Source organism: Rousettus aegyptiacus, unplaced genomic scaffold, assembly GCF_014176215.1.
Source record: "Rousettus aegyptiacus isolate mRouAeg1 unplaced genomic scaffold, mRouAeg1.p scaffold_m13_p_12, whole genome shotgun sequence".
Lineage (NCBI taxonomy): Eukaryota > Metazoa > Chordata > Mammalia > Chiroptera > Pteropodidae > Rousettus > Rousettus aegyptiacus.
The window spans coordinates 58,018,579-58,040,546 of NW_023416287.1; the positions used below are offsets into that span (position 1 = coordinate 58,018,579).

The 21,968-nt window shown below is 41.7% G+C and overlaps 1 protein-coding gene across 3 annotated transcripts in view; it reads left to right on the forward strand.

The window, feature by feature from the left end:
• The first annotated feature begins 476 nt into the window (after window positions 1–476).
• The window catches only part of TTC39C (tetratricopeptide repeat domain 39C), an 87,545-nt gene continuing 66,053 nt past the window's right edge, over window positions 477–21,968 (forward strand). For 2 of the 3 annotated variants that reach the window (XM_016118790.2, XM_036229919.1), the window contains exon 1: window positions 1,026–1,304. In XM_016118790.2, the coding sequence (XP_015974276.2) occupies window positions 1,144–1,304 (161 nt within the window). In that variant the 5' untranslated portion in view covers window positions 1,026–1,143. Of the gene's footprint in view, window positions 562–1,025; window positions 1,305–21,968 lie in introns of those variants that run through there. The other variant, XM_016118717.2, reaches the window with a different exon arrangement.

Here is a 21,968-nt window from a genome sequence, read left to right on the forward strand (position 1 = left end):
GTTTTGCTAAAACAAAGGTGAGAAAAATACATTTATGAAAAAACAAAAATGATTTATGAATTCTCTCCATATTACCCATCCAGACATAACCAGCCCATCATAACAGTTAGACATATGCAATGATGACTAAATTCAGTCATCGTTGAAATTCGTCATTTGAAAACCATAGCTTCACACTTAACTTTTTTTGTCTCATTTGTATGAAAGTATAATTGTCGGGGTGAGAGTAGAACGCACTTGAACAACTCATTTTATAACTTTGAAACGTTTAGGTATATGCCACATGGGTCATCATTTAGTCTTTTTGTCCCAAAGCACAAATATTAGTGTTGGGCCAGAGGGTGGGTGTGGAGATGTGGGCGCTCACCCCTCCAGATCCTCCGCACAGCGCTCCAGACTACGGTCCGCCCCCGCCGCCCACCTCCTCGGGGATTGGCTGTCATGGGCTGGTGGGCGGCACCAGAAACCCGGTGAATTTGGGGGTCGCGGGCGCTGGCTGCATGGGGTTCAGGTGCTCTCGGTAAAGTCGCCGCGTGCCGGCTGCTGCCTGCTGGTCTCCAGGTGCGCGCTCTCGCTGCGACCCAGGAAGAGTTCCCCGTTCCCTTTTCAAAGCCGCTTGCCCTCTCCCGCTTCCCCGAGACCCCGGGGTCCGGCCCTTTGGAGGAGGGGGCGGTCTGGGTCCGGGCCTCAGGGCCCCGCGCGTGTCCCAGCAGGCTCCGCGCGTTGGCCTGGGACGGCTGGGCGGTGTGGGGATCGGGGCGGAAGGTGGGGGCACCCAGGGGCTGCAGGAAGCAGGGTCGGCGGCCGCTAGGGCCCCGATTCCGCAGGGTTAGAGGTACCCGGAAACGGATTCGGCCCCGGAGCCCGCGCGAGCCGGGAGTCCTGGAGAGCGCGGGAAGCGCGGGCCGATGCGCGCTGCTGCTGAGTAATACCCCGCGGCGGCGGGAGGCGGCGGCCAGGGCGCCCCGAGCGCGGGCCGCTCCGCAGCCGGGCGGGCTCCTCCCTCCCCGCCGCGCCCCGCCCCGCCGCGCCGCCCGGCTCAGCTGCGCTTCGGGCAGGTAGAGCCGGGCTCTGGGCGCGCGCGGGGGCCGCAGCGGCCGCCACTCCACCTCGCCTCGTCCCTGCGCAGAGCCTCGCGCTCCCATGGCCGGCTCCGAGCAGCAGCGGCCGCGGCGGCGGGACGACGGAGACTCGGCCGCGGCGGCGGCGGCGCCCCTGCAGGACGCGGAGCTGGCCCTGGCCGGCATCAACATGCTGCTCAACAACGGCTTTAGGGAGTCGGACCAGCTTTTCAAACAATACAGGTGACCGATGCGCCCTGCCTCCCCGCCCCGGCCACGCGCACCTCGGGTCTGGCTCACGCGCTTCAGTCTGCGGATGGCCCTCCCCCTCCCGTTGGTCACTAATCCCTGGCCCCGGGCCCCATGTCGCCTCAGTCGGCCTGAGCTGCAGCCGGCGCTTCTGCGCCTTTACCTTACCTCATCGCCCCTTTCCACCCCCACCCGGTTGTTTCTCTCCCTGGGACCCGCCGCGCATCTTCGCGCTCCTGCACTCTCCCCTCATTTTATCCCTTGCCTCGCCCTCGGAGAGGGGCGTCCAGTGCTTGTCAGCTTCTCTGTCGTAGGTTGCCCTCCCGCCGGAGCCCTTTGGCTTTGGGACGTGGAACTGGATGCGATTTGAGGCAGCAGCGAGCCGTGGACTTGCAGTGTTAGGACTCCGGCTCACGTGCTGCCCGCGGCAGCCTTTGTGGCACGGAGCACACCAGCTGCATGGTGCCTGTTTCTTGTGCCTCGCGTCGCTTTGCATCATTGTGCATTCCAAAAGCTTTTATTGTTTGTTAACAGATATGCATAATTGCCTTGCGGCAGGAATGAAAAAAAAAAAACAACAAAAAACTCAACCGAACTCTGCTCGCTCTTCTCTCTCTGCCTGTCTTCTAAAACTCAGCCCTCAAAATGAGTTCCCAGTGCCTTTCAGGCGAGCGTATTTATTATAGATTTCTCTAACTTAAAAAATGGAAGGGTTTTAAATATATCTAAGAGCGGAGGGAAGAACACATGTATTGAGTTAATTATTTCATTCGTCTTAAAAAATGAAACAACTGAAACCTGGTAGTTTTCTCGTGAGTGGGAGGAGCCTTCGGTTTCATAGGGGACGAGAAGCATCTGCTTTCTGGTTTAGAAAGCAAGTTTGTGATTTGCCTTTAGAATGTGGACAAGACTAGGATGTTGATTAGCAGCTTCCCTGTCAGCTTTAAAGGGTCATATGCTTCACCCTTTTTTTAGATTTAGTGGTTTGATAAGAATAAGAGGAAAGATATGGAGCTATTGAGAGACACAGTCTGTAAGAAAATGAGAGAGGAGATAGGGTGAGATACAGATGCCTTGCAGGTTTTCAGACCTCAGAGTAGTGGTTTGTATGGATCGGAGCTTCCATATACTTAATGGCAAAGCAAATACGGCACAACTGTAAACTTTTCACTAAAGACATTTTACTTTTAAATAAGATTTTTAAACTTGTAAATGAAAACTTCTCAGCTTTACTCAGCACATTTTATTTTTCAAGCGTACAGTCTTGATTTCAAGCCAGAGTTTTATCAAGGGTCTTCATGGAAAATAGATTTAAAAGATTTACTTGCCTATCAGTCTTTTTGTGCGGTTTATTTAGTCCTCTGAGAATGTATGTCATGAAAAAAAAAAAAAGAATAACATCTGAATGTTTCATGTACTATGCTCTGACATTTTTTGGACCACCAACCAGCCTGTGTTGTATGAGAGAGGGGTGGAGAAAGTCTTCGAGTCAAGCTTACTTCCTTTAGTTGCTGATCAAGATACGGTGCTTGCATGTCTCGGATACTACTTGCTTTGAAATGTTACTTATTTTAATCATTTTTTCTTCTAAACTGCTTTAGTGTAGTACTTAAATTACTACTTCTTGGCTCCTACATATTGAAAGCATGAAATAACAGTATTTTTGCTGTTAAATTTTATCCAGTTTTACGCAATGGTAATAGAAGGCAGATTTGAGTAATAGGAAAACTCTTTGCTTACAGTAGCGGCAGAGATGCACCTCTATGGGCAGTCTGTTGGGGATGACATTTTAGAGATAGGAGCAGTCTGCTTGTATTTTTTTTTTTTAATTGAAGTTGACAATATTATATTAGTTTTATGCAATAGTGACTATATTCCCTATGCTGTACTTGTCTGCTTTATTTTGAAATGGTAACTGAAGATAAAGAAGGAAATGGAATATTGTATCTGTTCTGTGTCAAGGGCAGTGCTAGGCATGTTTCCTTATATTCTTAATGTTCTAGTGACAACTCTAATGAGACGTATTTTATCATGGCAATTTTATAATGAGGAACTCAAGAATCAGTATTCAGCATAGATCAGGAAGCAAGCACTGTGATTCTAAATCAAGGGCTTTTTTCATTATACCATTCTGCCTGTCTCACTGAATTGATTATATTTTGTAATTTGCCCCATGACCTTGTTCTTTAGCAGCTTAAACTTTTTTAGGGTTGGACAGTGAGTGGTAGCGTTATCCCATTCACTTTCCCGCAATCAGGCTTACAATCCTAGTTTTGCCACTTTTGTAGCTGCTGACTTTGTAGCTGCTGACTTGGGCTTCTCAAAATTTGCTTCCTTGCCTATAGAATGAGAGTAGGACACATCATATTGTGTCATATTGTGGATGTTAGAGTGAAAAAGATAATCCATGGTAGCTGGCACAATGTAAGCACTCAATAAACACTAGCCGGCTTTTGTACTTGATACTTTCCTCACAAATATTATGCTTTCTTCTTGATGATGTAGTTTAAGTAGAAGATAAAACATCTTGTATGAGGGATACTTTTATGTTTAATGTTTGCCTCACATATTGCAGTTGAAAGATTTAGATCCTGTTATGCATTTGAAATTTCTTTCCTGTTCCAAAGTTGAATGGCCTTTGCCAGGAAAACTCAGCAGGGATTTCATCCTAAGTGTTTGAAGATCACTTCTAGCTTAGTTTATAGAAGAGAGCAATTGGTTATCTCTTTTCTTAGTATTATTTTGTCACAGAAGACCACACTTCCCATACTGGTAAACCGTCCATAATCTCATTGTTACAATTTAACAAGTAGAAACATATTTTGTATCTAGCATAACAATAACATTTTTATTAAAGCAAGAAGGTCATTTTCTCAAGCCACATTACTAGGATGATAAAAGTTTCATTAATAGCTACCTAATGAGAAATGGTTACTTCATAGGAACAGATGGTCATGAAGGCTTTTCTGAATTGGTAGAAAGTCTTTATTGTATAATCAGACATCATACAGGAATTAGAAATATATGCAGAATAAAGCCTTTAGTTGGGATTTCGAAATGTAGCTGCCACTTCTATTGTAACAATAATAATAATGTAACAAGCTGCCCTATTTTTGGTGCTAAGCCATCATGCACTTAAAGTTGTGTTCCCAGAAGTTGAGACGGATTGGTGCTGCTTTGGGGCCTTTCCACTTTGAGTTAAAGGGCATACCATTATAAATTCATGATACAGACCACTTGAAACCAAATTTCTTGATTTTAGATTTCAGTGATATAATCCAGCAGTGTTCACCCTTCCCCCCCTCCCATCCTCCTCCCCCTTCCCTTACTCCTGACTGATGTTAGTTAGCATGTGTGACACATTCAGATCTTTAGGTACTCAGGCACAGGGTAAGCTAGAGTGTGGTTCTGTGCATAGAGAGGCACTAGATTTTAAAGTGTTGTGGTGTAGGGAGGCTGGGAAACATCCATGGCCTGCAGGAGTGGAGAGAAGGAACTTACAGCCCAGCTCGAAGGAAAATTTTGTTGAAGAAATGAAGCCTGAGTATCATAATGAGGTAGAAGTGAGTGAGTTTAATTAGCAGGAATCGGGAGGAATGGTGGGGGGAGGAGAGCAGGAGAATGTGAGAGGTGGTGAGGTAGATATGGAAATCTAGGAGAGGAAACAGTAAAAAACCCACATGGCGAAGTGAAATGGCACCTGGAGAAGAGGGATGAGAATTACAAGTTGATCAATATTATTAAGTTCTCATGTTGATGGCTCATTCTGCACTTGTTATTTTCTTAGATCCGCTAGTTGGTCCATATTTGCTGTGAGTCAGCGCTGCTTTTCAGGGTTACTTTGTTGCTAGGGGACTGGTCAGTTGATGACCATTGTTCCACATGTGGCCCTCACATTCGTAATTAACTCTTGGTTCCTTGGGGCCTCAGGGTCTTGATGTCACTATCTTTTTTTTTGGCTTGAAATGTTACTTTGTTTCTTGATCACAGGACTAGCAAGAGAGGTGAAGCACACTGAGTTATAAGGAAGGCCAGGGACATTTGGAGCTCCTGGACAAAATAAGAGCTTTGCAGTTCTTATTTCCACAGGCCTGACATTTATTGTCCCTCTGTCCCTTGAAGCCACTGTCTCCACCTCCTGCTTTAACTCCTGGCATTCTTTTTAATCTTAAAACATCTATAATTCTTACCCCTGCCAACACTACCACTGATTTCTGCCTGTAGATATTAATAAAGTCATATTTGTCATTGTCAGCTAAAGCAAGCATATAGTGGTTATAATGAATGTTCTTTGGAGATAAATTGCATGAATATGATACAGAATTAGTGCATAGTCGGCATTATGAACCGTGATGTTTTTCTTTTTCATTTTGTTTTAAATTATAAAAATAGCAGAAATGCATTAAAAATTAAAAGCAAGGAAAAATTGCATGCAAATGTGTATATTAAAAATGAACATATGGATTTTAAATTGTTCAACATAGTTTATGGCACATACGACAAAGCCATATGACATGTGGCTTTATTTGTTAATATGATGATTATGGAGCCAGACTTACCATAGAAATGGCTCAATATAACCCACAGATTGCAAACTATAGCCTGCTGTCTGCTTTTTTTTTTTCCAAATCAAATTTTAATGGGACATAGCCACACTCATTCGGTTGTGTGTGTTCTGTGGCTCTTTGTGCAATACGACAGAAATGAATGGCTGTGACAGACCAGATGGGTTGCAAAGCCTAAAATATTTACTCTCTGACCCTTGAGAGAAAAATTTTTTGACTCGTGGCACAAACCGTGGTTCCCTATGGAAAAAACTCAAAAGGCATGTGTAAGAGACCTGGGCTAGTCTGAGCCTCTTCTGAGCCTCAAACCATGTCAGATACCTTGAAGGACAGGAAGAGCTTGCAGGCCGCCCACGGTTTCTGCACGATTGGCTGCTCTTGCTGCCAGGTCTGTGGAGAGTCCATAGGTGCAGAAATGCAAAAAAAGGAGAAGCAATGAGAAGCAGAAATGGTGTAAGGGAACTGGCAGGAGAAACAGGAAACTCATTTGTTGCTTTTTCCATCCTCCTTGACTCAGGAGTGTGTTTGTGAAAAGGCTTTTTTTTTTTTTTCAACTATCGCACTGTCTAAAAAGGTCCCAATTAAACATTCATGAAAGATTGACTTGGCTTAATTGGGATTCTTTTAAAAATGCAACTGACTGTAGAATAATGAGTGAGTTTATATAGGAAGTTATTAGAAGCAAATGGCTATACTGAGGGCTGTGTGTATTTGTGAACAGATACACAGTTAAAAATGTGACTCTTAAAAGTACACTCTGAGTCACACATGCTGTATTAACATAACAAGCAGTTTGCTGAGATTACCATCTTTCACTAGTTAGGAGCTCCACTGAGTCAAAGGAAATGTTATTGAAGATAAGACAGAAAAGGGAGAGTAGCAGTATTGAAACATAGAGTGCTTTATGTGCTAGTTACACAAAACCATTTGTAGATCCCCAAACACATCAGATTTCAGGGCTCTAGACCCCTTGCATAGTCTGTTTTAAAATACCGCTTTCCGTACCCCATCCTCCTTTGCCAGGGTAACCTTCCTACTTAGCTAGAAACAGCAGTGGGACAGAAGTCTAAGGAGGCTAATGCTGAGAAGGACACAGGAGAAGAGAATGTAAAAGAAGTACAGAGGGTAAACTAGCAAAGATGAATTTCTGTTATTTCAAAACTTCGCTTAGTGCCAGCCACGAACTCATCTCTGTTTTATACCTCTTGTGCCACTTCCTCTGTTCCCAGAGTTCATACTGTGCTGTTCAGCTGGTAACACAGGTCCAATGTGGGATCAAATAAGGCCTTTGTGGGCCAACCCTGGCATCTAACCACCGCTTAAAGCCTTTTGGTTCTAGGGGGGCATCCATTCCAATTTCTGCACAAGTGACTTTGAATGCATTTTTTTTTTTTTTAATTGAGGTATGATTGACATAACTATTAGCTTCAGGTTTATAACATTAATAGTTCAATTGTATATATTGTGAAATGATCATAAGTCTAGTTAACATCATCACCCCACATAGTTATAAAAACATGTTTTTATATAAAACTATTCATAAATTTATGGTACAAGAAGAGGCCATGACTTTCCGACATCTGATTTCAAGATTGAGAATAGGGGCTTTTCAAGTGTAAAGATGGTCAGTAGTTCGCCATCTTAGCCCCTTTCCGCAGCAAAGGTTTCTTTCCCCATCTCTTCTTGCTTAAGAATTTCAGAATACAAGAAACACATACAACAGGTAGTTACTCTTGTCTTGCAGGAAAATAGTCCATTATTGCAGGAAAAGCCCCCACGAGAGTGTCGGCCCTGCACAGGACACAAAGGTGAGGAGCAGGTCCTTTCTTTAAGGAAGTATTACTTGCTTAATATTTTCAACTCTATCTCAAAAAGAGTCACTTTAACGGTCTTGTCCAAAGCTGTAATATCTGTGAAATCACTAGTTTAGGTGGCTTATTTTTCCCAGTGCACATCAAAATAAACACGTAATGGTGCTTATTACACATAATGGTGCTTCCTGTGTGCCAGGGCACACACCCGCACTCCCCATGTGTCCTCATTTCATTCTCCCGGAGTTTTGGGAGGGGGCTCTTGTTACCTTCCTTTGTATAGGGGGAGGAGGGGAAGCACAGTGACATGGATGACATGCCCAGGGTTTCATGGTCAGTGGGAGGCGGGCTGGTTTGAATCCAGGCTGTAAGGCTTCAGAGTGTACACTACCTCTCTCTGTAACTTTTATGAAAAGAGGAGTTTACCTGTGTGCTGCTAAGCCATTTTGTGGTGAGTTCCCCAGCAATATTCATACCACACTCCTGCACCCAGAGGCTACCCAATAAACCATCAGAGAGGTCCATCCTCAGGGAATGTGTCACCCTGAGCTTTAGACCCTTTGTGGCTCCCAGTCTTCTACAGGATAAAGGCCGAGGTCCTGCTTTGGCACAGGATGTCTTGTGATCTGGTCTGTTTGCTTCCCTGCCTCCCTCCTGCCTCTTCCCTTATCCCTTTCCCTCTAGTCATGCTGCAGTATTTTGCTTCATGGAACTAGTTCTTACTTGTCTTCAAGACTCAGCTCAGATTTCCATGAAAAGGTGATGTGACTCCTTATGCTCCTGCAGCATCCTTCTGCCCCCTTTTTCAGCACTGGTGATGTGTGGACATTGTTTGCATGGCCGTCTGCACGAGAAGACTGAGATAGTAGAGATGGGTGGACTTCCCTGTCAGGTGTTCCTGGCCTTCCTGAGGTTGCTGGAGTAATATGGGTCCCAAGAGGTTTTTTAGGCATTTCTGTTCCCCTTTGTCATGCAGCAAGTGTAGCCGGGAGGCAGCGCCTTTAGGTTTTCTGAAGACTTGATTTTTCATTCTCCCCTCCCCGATCCCATATTGAGGAGTGGGCATGTCTCGACCCAGTGGAGGTGCTCCAGAGTGCTCCTTGGTTTGACACTCTGGTTCTCATAAGCAGCAGATCTCTTGTCTGGCCCATGAGCCTCTTCCCTTTGGTGCATCCAGGCTGCTTAGCGTGAGGCGATGGTGGAGCAGAGCTGCCACTGAACACAAGCCAGTCTTGACATGTGCCATCATGGGATAGCTGAGCACTCATTAAGTCCCCTGCTTCTCAAGTGGCCACGGGCCTCAGCTTTGTCTGGCCTGAGCAGCTGGAACTCTGGGCATCTGTCCTTGGCCCAGCATTGTGTTAGGTCAAGAGGAGGCCTAACCTAACTGGCTGGCCCTTTCACTTCTCTCATCAGCCACCTGCGGGGCTCTGGGCTACCTCTGGCTGGTGGTGGCGTGATGTGATCTGGTATTTCCCTCTCTGGCATGAGAAGGCAGAAATCTTGTTCCCTGATTCCAAATCTCTGTCCTGGATTTCAGGAAGAACTGGTCTCTGTAAGAACTTGGTGGCTGGGAGGGGAAGCTTTCTAGAGCAGGAGCTGTCGACTCTATCAGGTCTAATGCCCTCTTTTTGTAAGAAATATTGTAAGTCCCTTTCTATGGTTCTAAAATGAAATAGACAGATGAAATGATCTGCTCATACAATGTGTAAAACTCAGTAGAATGCCCAAACAGTATTGTAAAGAAGAAAAAAGAGATTCATAATAAAAAAAATGTGTAAATTAAAATGTAAATGCTCAGTACACCATCAGATGTAGTTAGATGCTTATACCTGTGTATGATGAATAAATTTGGATTAAAAAAAGATCAGAAGCCATTGCACAGTAGAGAAATGAGAGAGTGGGTGCTATTTAAAATAAAAGACATAACAGACCAAACTTATTTGTGTATATATGTTACAAGAAAGCGGGGAATAACCTTTATTGAAGTAGGGATGCTATTCCGAGGCAAAACACTGACTCTTGAAGTGGAGAAAATGAGGAAGCATGACATTTTTGCGATAAGCCAGGCTGCGTATGTCAGGGCAGTGTCAGAATAATAATTCCCCGCATTAGACATGGGATGTGTGCTGACAAGGTGTCTCAGAACACAGACCTCCCATCTTTAAATCCCTCCCCAAACCAAATACTTTGGAGAACGAAGCCTTTAATAGGTGTCTGGGGGCTTAAAGGATGACGTGATTTTCTAAAATTGTAAATAAATCTTGATAAAAAGGGTATATTTAACAGTGCCAGAATGGCTTTGTGCTTTTATATCAGTGGAGGTAGGTTTTTAAAAGTAAATAATGATAAACGGTTTTTCATCCGTGTGAACTTCCAGATGTTCAGAGGTTGTGCAGGACGTCAGACAACATGGGACTGTCTTGTGTGTTGCAGGATGTCTCGCATCTTTGGCCTATTCCACTCCTGTTACTGTGTTGCCCCCAAACAGTCCATCAGGTTTCCAGGATGCCTCCACTGAGAGGCAGTGAGCTTGGGGGCGGGGCATAAAGCTAAGACGTTTGATCTCTGAAGCTGAAATCCTGGGCCTGCTAGGAATCTCCCCTCAACAGGGTGGGAGGGCTCTCTACTCACAGGGAGGAAAGGGGCTGCCCAGGCTGGCATGGCTGCTGCTGAAGGAGTGTGGTGGAGAAGGCAGTGCCTCCATTGCCTCTGTGACCACAGGGGCCAGGGTGGAGCCCTGGGGTGGGGTTTCTCCAGTGCTGCGCCTCTGAGTTGCTGCACCTAAACACCAACTTTTCTAGGTCACACTCATGGCAGCTTCCAGAACCCAAACAGTTCCGGGAAGGGCTCTCGGCACCCGTTCTTCCATCCCTTGCCTCGTGGGTGGAGAACCGCTGGGGCCCCATCCCTTCTTTATTCTTTGTGGAGCTAGCTTGCAGGACCTGTGATTTTTCCAGCCCCAGGTGACTTTATTTCAGAGCCTAGTCTCCTAGCTCTGTCCACACCCAGGTCTTTCTAACTTTGACTCTCAGGGAATAAACTGGTCCACACCCTTCCCAAGAAGTGAGCAAGCTTTTTACTCACACATACAAATGGGAGCAAATCCCCAGGAATAAGGACAGTTGCCCCAAAGTTACATAGCCAAAGGGACCACAAAAGTGATTCTTCTGCGATGGGAGAAAATGGGGCAGTATGCTTCATGATGTGTTACTTAGAAGCAGTTAGTTGGACACCACCCCGCCCCTGCGCCCCCCCCACCCCCTGCCCGTTTAATCTCTGATAGGGTTCTTCCATACACGGATCGGTAAAGCCTTCCCTGGTCCCACCCTCAACCGTGACTTCAGCTGCATCCCATGATACATGTTAGCCCATCCTGTTCTTACATGCTTGATTGCACCATCGTGTTCCTTGCCCGGTGGGGCTTTTCTAGGAAAACGTGAGTCTGAGCATGGTGCATCTCTCTGAGTTCCTGTAGTTAATGAACTTTATCTGCCGCTCTTCCCACTTTGGCCTTATCTAGATATAGACCTTTTTGTTTTGGAACTGCATTTGCTTGCCTCATCTCTGCAGCAGCTCTCATTTAGGTTTTATTTCATGTAAGTTATCCATTAAGCAACCATCGCCAGATTAACAGATTTTAAAATATTTCTATCATTTTATGTCTATCATAAGTAAAATACTATTCCAACATGACAGAAGATGAAGGAAAATGACGTTTTGTATCCAGATCCACAGTTGAATTTGCTTAATGATGGAGATTTGGGTTTTGAGAAACAGTAGGATTTAACTAAGATCCATGCCGTGTGGCTTTATTAGGATGTTTACAGTATAATGAGCACGCCTTCAGTTGCTTTCTTCCTACCTCATTTTAAACAGTGAATTGTAAAATCCCAGGTTATATATTGTCAGCTGATCTCTGGAGCAAGAAAACTTGATATCTTTGTGTTTTGTAAAACATGCTCACCCTCTTTAGATCTAAAAGAAACGTTGAGTTCATCAGCTGCATACTTGTCTGATGTGACTCTTGAACCATCCAAGGCAAGAATGGGGCTACTTTTGTAGGCCCGCAGTTGTTAGAGTAATTGGGCTTCTCACTTTCCTCCACATTACAGCAAGGTTTGCATCACTGTAATTGCTCAGGAGAGTTTTGTTTTTTACCTGGAATGCCATTGGCTTCAGCTATCAGCCACAAGCATCTGAAGGTTTTTTGGTTATTTCTGTGTTGATGATTGAGGAGACATTCATTACTTTGAATTATCAAAGTTACAATTTGAGCTAGATGCAATGCCTCTTGAAATAGCAGAGAGAAAAGGGGAGGTGTGGGGGAGGGGAAGGGCTCTCCGAAGTAGTTTGGCGAGGTGTCAGGACCTGCTCTGGTGAAATTCTTAAAGATTCTTGTTCTGGAGAAAATGCCAACATGAAAATGGCAAGAAATGAGAGGATAGGCTGGAGGTTTTTTTTTTTTTTAGCCCATGTGTGGCATCTCAGATCTGGGCTTATAGTTAAGGCTACCTTGAAATTATGAGCTTTTCTCTTGATGGAAGAATGTTGAATTTTCTCTCAAAGCAAAACCAAAGCTAAGCAACTCTAAATTTATAGTGAAAGAAGCTTGTGAATAATAGAGTAACACAAATAAAATTTTTTGACCTATGCTCTACGAAAAACTAAAGGAAAATTCAGGTGCCTTGGTGAGAGACACTTCTCTATGAAGTTCAGAGTGTTTACTAAGAACTAGTTTAGTGAAATTTTACTATGAAGAATAAGTCTCTAGTTTCACTTCAAAATGCCTTTTAACCAAGTAATAGAGAAATTTAAAATTTCTAAATGATTATCTGAAGTAAATTGGTGTTTGAATTGCTTGTTAAAACAGCTGAGTGTGTTTAATCCTTAAAGTATTCATGCAATTTATGGGTTATTGCCATGCATAATAAAGAAACCTTATTATAACTTATTGGAAAAATAATAAAAATATATTGATCCATTTTGTTACTTAAAAAGTAACCCTTGTCAAAGGATTGGTTGGAAAGCCTTTTTAGGTAGTTGATAACATGTGGTTTGGATGCTCTCAACTGCGTATCAGTGTTGGCTTTGTCCGTTATTGGCATATAATGGAGATAATTGAGTTGATTTTCTATTTATATGACTTCAGCTAGAGAAGGAACTAATGCTGATGAGTTAGGGAGATACTTGATACACATTAATGACAGAATTAGGAAAACTGTAAAAAAAATTTGACTTTAGCCTACACAGTTATTTTCAGAGTGTATCAGGAACTCTAAATGAACATCAGGCCTTAGCAGTAAATGAATATGAATTAGCAAAGCTAGAGAGGAATCGGAATAAAATTAGAGGTATTACAGTTTTGTAATCATACAAGAATCTTGGTTTTTGCTTGCATTACTGCACAGGGAAAGAATGACAGTGAATGGTGATCAAGTGAGTAATCAGTGCTTACTCTTGATGCACCATGTCATATGCATATCATCCTTAATCCTAATTCTCTCAACAACCCCAAAGATAAGTGCTGTCACTTTGAAAGATTATGAGTGGAGTATCTGGCCCCAGCCCTAGAGTGTATGCTGTTTCCTGTGCTGCCTCCGAAGGAGCCTCGTTTCACTACGTGCTATTACCCAGCAATATTGAATGTCACTTGTTAAGCCTGATCTTCTCTGGCATATCTGGTCTTTTTCCAGTGCTCCCAAGTTCAATGGTAGCACCACCTGAAACACAGCTATATACATCGGAAGTCTAGAAAGTCCTTTTGGCACCTCCCTCTTCCCTTCTAATACATCTAGTTTTCCCTCTTGAGTAATTAATCTCCATTCACTTCTCTTCATCTCCACCACCACCTCCTAGTCCAAAACACCTCTCACTTGAACAACTGCCGAAGCCCAAGCCCAGCTAGCTTCCTCATCTCCTCTGTCTCCCCCCTCCCCCATGATCTTTTCAACATGATGAGTTTGTGCATATTGCCTCTCTGCTAAGAACCCTTTCATGGCCTATGTCTAAGGCTGAAAAATGGTCCTCCAAAAGATATCCACATCTTACTCTCTGGAACCTCTTTTCCTTATATGGCTAAAAAGGGATCTTTGCAGATGTGATTAAAGTTAAGGATTTTAAGATGGGAAGCTTACCTGGGTGGATATTCATTCATTCCACCCAGATTAGATAGATGCAATCACATGTATCCTTATAAGAGGGTGGCAGAGGAAGATTTTGTACACTCAGAGGAGAAGGCAGTAGGAAAATGGAGCTGAGAGTGAAATTTGAGATACTGCTTTGAAGGTTGGAGTGAGGCAGCCACCAGAAGAAGATGGTTCTGTCAGGGGGGATTCTCCCTGAGAGCCCCCAGAGGCAGCAGGCCCTGCCCATCCCTCGATTTCAGCCTGGTAGAGCTGCTTTTACCCTTCTGACCTCTAGAGCTGGGAGAGAATACATTTTGTTGTTTTAAGCCACCAAGTTTGTGGTAATTTATTATAGCAGCCTCAGGAAACTAATACAGCCTCCTCCTATTGTCAGGATTAGGAACAGAATCTCTGACAGGATCTCTGCACTGTGGCTTCGCCCTTCTTGGTTTGCCCCTTGACCATGGACTGCTTTATCTGTCTTTTCTAATATTTTAAAATAATTTCATTGTCTTCCTTCTGGGCTGGAGCAGTATAAGGCCAAGTAAGCTCATGCTACAAAATAGGCTCATATAGCTCTTCTTTTCATATAGTGGTCTCTATAAAAATGGAAAAGCAAAATAGCTTTAAATTGATGAAGATTTTGTTTTTAAATGAGCTTTAGAATCTATATTAACCTTTATTTAAAGTATGAATAATTTGGCCAGGTAAGGCATTCTGGAGCCTTGTCTTGCATTGCTGTGCACTCTACCTTTCTCTTTGACTTCTAACTATCATGGTCTTCATTCTGATTCATGAAGATTCTCTTAAGAATCATGTTCCTTTCCTCTGGTCTTCTTACCTCAGTTTGTAATTATACACAGATAGTACTTGATTTGCTTGATTCTAACGTGCATGAATTTCATTTACCAGAGAGGTTAGTTAAATAACCAGTCCCCCAATAACATGGTTCAAATTTGTTACCTGTGTATAAACCGTAAGTGTATATATAAGCTGCTAGTTCTTCAGCCCACAAATCACCATGGATGTAACAGATACACATCATGACCAGTGACCAATCACGTCACTTCTTTCAGATCTGCTTGTGATTGGTCACTGTGCATCTTTTATTTCCTACACAGACAGCAGAACGTGTCCTTGTGTTGACTCCTTGTCTCATGGTGATAGATAGACCCACATGACATTTTACAAAAATCAGTAATTGAAAGAGAAAATTGGCCAGCAAAGATGAACGTGTAGTGAAGAAAAAGTGATAATGCTGGAAGTGATATGAGTCAAACATAAATGGAGTTATGGAAGGAATAGCTGACCTGGGAATGTCGTCCCTGCCACCCTATGAGAGATTACATATGCAACCGTAGGTGCCCAGTGGAGGCGAGCTTATTGACACAGAGGAAAGTGGTTGTAAGTAAAAAGATGAAAATGTCCCAGAGTTGGTGATGCAGGCAAAAAATTTCACATCAAAGAAATTTTTGGATAAGTTTTTTGCAAACAAGTCAAGCACTTTAATGCTGAGGTTTCTAATGTTTTAAATGATGGCCCACTGAATAAATATTAGTTTTACTGTTTTTCTCATTTCTCTGTATATTATAACTGCATTTTTGTTTTAAAATTATTTTAATTATGAAATATAAGGAAAAACTTACCATTTTAACTATTTTTAACTGTACAGTTCAGTGACATTAGGTACAATTACATTGTTGTGTAACTGTTACCACCATCCATCTCCAGAACTTTTTCAAATTGGAACTTTGTACCTATTAAATGCTAACCCATCCTCCCTCCCCCGCTCCCTGGCAAGCACCGTTTTGCCTCTTGTCTCCCTGAATTCGACTCTTCTACGTATCTCATACAAGAGGAATCCTACGGTAATTTTCCTTTTGTGAGCTGGCTTATTTGATTTAGCATAATGGCTTCAAAGTTCATCCTTGCACCTGTGTCAGAATTTTCTTTCTTTTTAGGGCCAAACAATAGTCCATTGTACATATTTTGTACGTACACGTATGTGTAATCCCACATTTTGTTTATCCATTCATCTGTTGATCTACACTTGGGTTGCTTCCACCTTTTGATTATTTTGAATAATGCTGCTAGAATATGGGCATACAAACATTTGTTTGAGTTCTCAATTTGTTCTTTTGGGTATATATCCAGAAATGGAATTGCTGGGTCATATGATAATTATACTTCTAAGTTTTTGAGGAAATGATACACTGTTTTCCACAGTGGTTGCAGCATTTTACATTCCCACCAGCCGTGCACAGCGTTTCCAGTTTCTCCACATCCTCGATGACAGTTGTCCTTTTTCCTTTTTTTGTTCTTAAGGTGAAAGGTAGCTCATTGTAGCTTTAATTTGTATTTCTCTAGTGACTAGTGGTGTTGAGCATCTTTTCATGTGCTTGTTGATCACTTGTATATCTTCTTTAGCGAAATTTTCTATTCAAGTCTTTTGAACATTTTTAAAATGGGCGGTTTGGTTTTTGGTTGTCAAGTTGCAGGAGTTCTTTATGCTGGATTTTAATCTTTATCAAATATATGACTTGCAAATATTTTTCTTCCTTTCACTGGGTTGCAGTTACTTTTTCACTCTGTTGATAGTGTCCTTCGATGCATAAAGGTTTTTAATTTTGATATAGTCCAGTTTCTACTTTTTTTGTTGCCTGTGCTTTTGGTGTTACATACAAGAAATCATTACCAAATCCAACGACATGAAGCTTTCTTCCTATGTTTATTCTAAGAGTTTTAGCTCTTACTTTTAGGTCCTTGATCCATTTTAAGTTAACTTTGTGTGCGATGTAGGTAAATGTTCAACTTTATTCTTTTGCATGTGGATATCCAGTTTTTCCCAGCACCACTTGTTGAAAAGACTGTCTTTTTCTGATTAAATGGTCTTGGCATCTGACGATATGGGGTACATTGAGTTCCATATGAATTTTAAGATGGATTTTTATGTTTCTTCAAAAATATTGGAATTTTGATAGTTTGTATTGAATTTGTAGATAGCTATGGGTAGGATTGACATCTTAACAATATTAAGTATACGAATCCATGAACATAGGACATCTGTCCATTAATTGGTGTCTTCTCTAATTTCTTTCAACAATGTTTTGGAATTTTTAGTATACTACAGGTTTTTTGCCTCCTTGGTTAAGTTTATTCCTAAGTTTTTTATTCTTTCTAATGTGGTGTAAATGGACTTGTTTCTTAAGTTTCTTTTCAGATTGTTCACTATTAGTATATAGATGTGCAACTGATTTTTATGTGTTGATTTTCTATCTTGCAACTTTGCTGAATTTGTTTATTCTGATGGTTTTGTGGTTATTTTTAGGATTTTCTACGTGTAAGATCATCCGCGAATAGAGATAATTTTATTTCTTCCTTTCTATTTTGGACGCCTTCCAGTTCTATGCTGAATAGAAATGGTGAGAGTAGGCACCCATGTCTTGTTCTTTATCTTAGAAGAGAAGCTTTTAATTTTTCACCATTGAATATGAGGTTTGCAGTGAGTTTAATGTTTTGATTAAAAAAATTTATGTCACAGGACAATTGTGATTTTCCCATTTATTATTAAGATCACTTTGCATGGTTTCATCTCACATTTTTTTTTTTTTTAAAGATCTTGCACTACCATGTACAGCAAATACTGCCTGCATTCATTCCCTAACATAATACCCACCCCCCCACCACACACACACACACACACCTCCTTGAGATTAAGACCATTGTATAGTTTGCTCACTGTTGCACCTAGCCTAGTGTCTGGCATGTAGTAGGTGCTCAGTTAGTAAATGATACATGAATGATTCTTGCTTTCATCCATGAGTTTTACTGGGGTTCCACTGTATGTGCTATGCTTCCCCGTCCTATAAATGCGTGGATCCTTTGTGGTAGGAGATCTGCCCTGGAGTACTGGAAAGTGGGGTTGCAGGGTCTCAGGTAAACCGACTCATTGGGAGAATTAGATAAGACGTTGAATTTCTCTCACTTGTTCTAAGGCTTGTGTATATTAGACAATCTGTGTAGTGTTGGTTATTGTAACACTTGGGTATTCGTTTAGCACTTAGACATTGTATATGATCCCTTTTGGGTTACAAATTCAGTACAAATGTATGATGGTAGTACAGTGTAGTTGGTGGCAGGGTTGCTGTTGTGAACTCGGAATGCTTCAAGGTGATCGATCATAACGGGACTATGACATATTGCATTGATATGTGGCTGTGGATGGCAGATACTTTGGATCAGGTCAAGAGAAAAAAAAACATTTTCTTTTTATTATTTAGGCTGCATATTGAGACTTCTCTGAAGGTTGAGGTCAGTAAAAATATAACAAAAAATGACTCTTACTATAATATACATCATTACTCTCTCAATAGTCAAATACATGTTCAGTGATGATACTTAGCTCTTATAAATTAACATCAAGTTTTATAGAAGAAATGTTTGTTTAAAATCAAGTTCTCGTTCTTTTCATTAATAAACCCTTACTGACTGCCTACTGTTTTCAAATCACCACAGTAGGTGTTAAGAGGAGGGAAAGGTGAATAAGACTCATATTCTGCTCTGAAAGAGGTACCAGTCTGGTGAAGGAGATCCATACAGCATCTAATTTAAATGGAGTCACATCACGAGAATAGAAACAAGAACTGATATATTAGCTCAGGCTGCCATAACAAAATATCGTGGGCTTGGTGGCTTAAGCAATACAAATTTAATTTCTCATGGTTCTAGAAGTGTGAGAGGGAGGCTGGAAGCTCAAGATCAGGGTGCCACAATGTCAGACTCTGGTCAGGGCTCTCTTGCTGACTTGCAGATGGCCACCTTCTCACTGTGTCCTTGCATGACCAAGTACAAGTGGAGGGAGATCTCTTTCTCTTATTTTAAAGCCACCACTTCTACCAGAATAGGACCCCACCCTCATGACCTCATTTAACCTCAATTACTTCCTAAAAATCCTGTCTCCAAATACAGTTAGTTACATAGGAGCTTTAGGACTTCAACATATGAATGGGAGTGGGGGGAGGGAAGGTTGGGGGAGGGGGACATAATTCAGTCCATAGCAACAGGGAAACCTTTTGAGGACTTAGAGTGTGCCAGACAGATGCTGTGTTTTCTCATTCAGTCCTCCCTATGACCCCATGAGGAAGTACTGCCATTGCCCCCTTTTTTACAGATGAGGAAACTGAGGCTCAGAATGGTTAAATTGTTTTTCAGGCCCACTGGGCAGAGTCAGGACTTGGATCCACAGCCCTGGAAATGGGAGCATGTCAGAGGAGGTGCCTTGAGGATGAGTAAGAAAGTAGCCTGGGTACTCAGGGTGGCGGAGCAGCCACTGACTGGCATGAGTTGCATTCAGGGACAAGCCGTTCATTGGTCGCCCTGAGAATACTCGCCGGTGGTGCTTGGCAGTTGCAGGTTTACCCCAAGATAACTCATGGATTACAGCTCTAACCTCACTCCCAAAGTTAGCCACGAAATATCTTGCTTTTATTATTATTTTGCATTGCTCTAGAAACAAATGACATCATTCTATTTATAGCATTCAGTTTTTAGTAGTGGTATTTCCATTTACAAAACATAGTAATTCTTGATGGCTGAAAATGTCAAATCCTGGAAATGGTAGCCTCTCTATGCGTGATATTAACATCATTCTCAAACAATTAGCCGAAGATTCATTTGACGAATCTGATTTATGTGTACATTTCCATTACCTTAGGATTAGAGACAAGTTCTGTTTAGAAATAACTCCAAGAACAGTTTTTATATCAGATTTTCTTTAGCCTCGAAGAGCATATTTATGTAAAATTAAGTTAACATTTGCAGTGAGCTGCACTTTTTTTCCTAAATGGGAAATGAATTAAAAGCCATGATGAAGGTCGAAGCTGGTAAAGTAGGTGGATCCATGTCCTACTCAGAACCATGGATTTTCAGCCTTGCCCCTTGGGCAACAGGGAGCCATTGGCAGTTTTTGAGTGGAGGAGTGACTTAAGATTTTTGTTTTAGAAAGCTAATTGTGGAGGCAATGTACATAGTAAATTCAGAAGTCAGAAAACAAGTTAGTTAGCAGTTATAGCTGAGTTGGGGGCTGCCAGGGTAGGAGTGATACCTGTGAAAGGTTTTTAGGAGATAGAATCAACAGAATTGCTTGTTTTTTATTGGTTTTTTTTTGTTGTTTTTTGTTTTTTTTTGTGTGTGTGTGTTGGAAGAATTGAGGGTGTTATGGGTCACTAGCTGGATGGTGCTGCCATTCAGAGAACACATTTGAAGGATTTAACAGTAAGTGTCTTCACCAATTTGTCATCAATTGGGAAATGTTACAGCAAGTGTTTTAACTCTCTTGAAAAGAAATACATGTGGTATTGAATAGTGAAAAAGGACTAGAAGTAGCTATTTGAGTATATTTTTGGATGCCTCTTACTCACCGTGATTGGACCACTAGCAGTTATTTAACTTGGGATTATAAAAATAAAAGAACATCTGGTAAACATTTTGTACTGACTTTTGATGTAGGACCAAGGCCTTTACCTTTGTGAATTTGCTGATGGATTTTTAAATTACATTTTTTTTTTTTTTTTTTTTTTTTTTTTTTTGCCTAAACCACACTTACAATGCATTCCTGTGATTTTCAGTATCCAGATCTTTAAAGTGGAGGCAGAGATTAAAATCATTTGTGAACCAATTTGGGTAGAAGGCGCTGGGTTTCACAAGTATTTTAAAGTTATCTCGCTCTCACTAATCCTAAAGGAACTTTTAAAGTCACATGCCTTCATCAATCTTTTTGAAGCTCTTAATTATTTCTTCTATCTAATACTTTCTTCATGCCCTTATTTCATCTACTTACATAATAAACAATGAATTCTGTAATTGCAGTAGTAAAATCAACAGGCATAAATGTGTTTGGGAACAGTCACTGGGGACTTTCAGTAAGCACAGAAGAGCTCGCTAGTTTGAGTATCAGTAGGCAAAGGGTATCTGTTTCTTATCCTCATGTTGGTTAATCTGGAGATACAGGTGAGTGGATATTAGTTGGGTTTCTACCGTGTGTATTTTTGTGTGTGTGTGTATGTCCTTGTTTTATATATAAAACAAGGACAATTCTAGGCATCAGTTTAAAATAGTAGTACCACATCTTTCTGGGCTGCATTCTAAATTTCTGATTATGCTTGAATCAGTTACAAAGGGGAAATGTAGATGTAGGAAGCATTATGTGTTGACAGTTTAAAATAAAACTTGTTAATGGAATTTCCCATTAGATATAGTAATGAAGTGAAATAAATAGATTGAGTCAAGAAAAAAGAGGGGAATCCAAAGGGTTGTTGAATTACTGTTAAAGAGAGGTGAGTAGGATTTCCTTTTAAGAGATCACATGTCATTTCATCATTTATGACTTCTTAGATTCTTAATGCCATCAGTTAAAGTGGTCATTGCTTCAAAATGAGCCTGCCTGCCTTGTAGGAATGCTAAAAGCACAGCTAATTGTAGTTCTAAATCAGCCTGCACATGTAGTCCATTATAGCAGAAACTCAGTTATTTTCCCTTGGTGACAGGATTAGCATTGATTAGCTAGCACAGGAAGAGAATGCAGTTGGCCTTTGAGAACACTTGGCTCTACCTTGCAGAGAGCCTGTGGTTGATGGAGCCCTGATGGATGGCTGGGCAGTGGAGAAAGCACCCAGCCAGTGGCGCAGTGGGGTGTTAACAGTGCAGAAGGCCCAGGAATGCCATCTGCAAGCTCAAAAAGACCAAGCAAATGTAAGATGCAACAAGTTCTCTGAAGTGTGCCAGCAGGAGTATTGGCCTTTGTCATTAGGTTAAGAATAGCTAGTAATCAAGAAATATCTTAGTGACCTTTTTCATCTGTTTACTTGGTTTGCTCTAGTTAGTTTAACAATGGAGAGAATTGAAGCTTTTACTAATTTTAATGGCAGTATGATGCTTTTTCTTTCACAATTGTTTATTTTAAACCTACGTAAACATACAATATATGATAAAGATATAGATGTAGATGTCCTTCATACTCAGAATTAATAAATGTTTGCATTTGCCATACTTGCTTCAGATATTTTAGGGAAATAAGGCATTACAGATTCATTAAGATCCTCTTTGTATTTCAATGCAATTCCAGTTTCCTCTCGTTCCCTCCCCAGAGACAGCCAC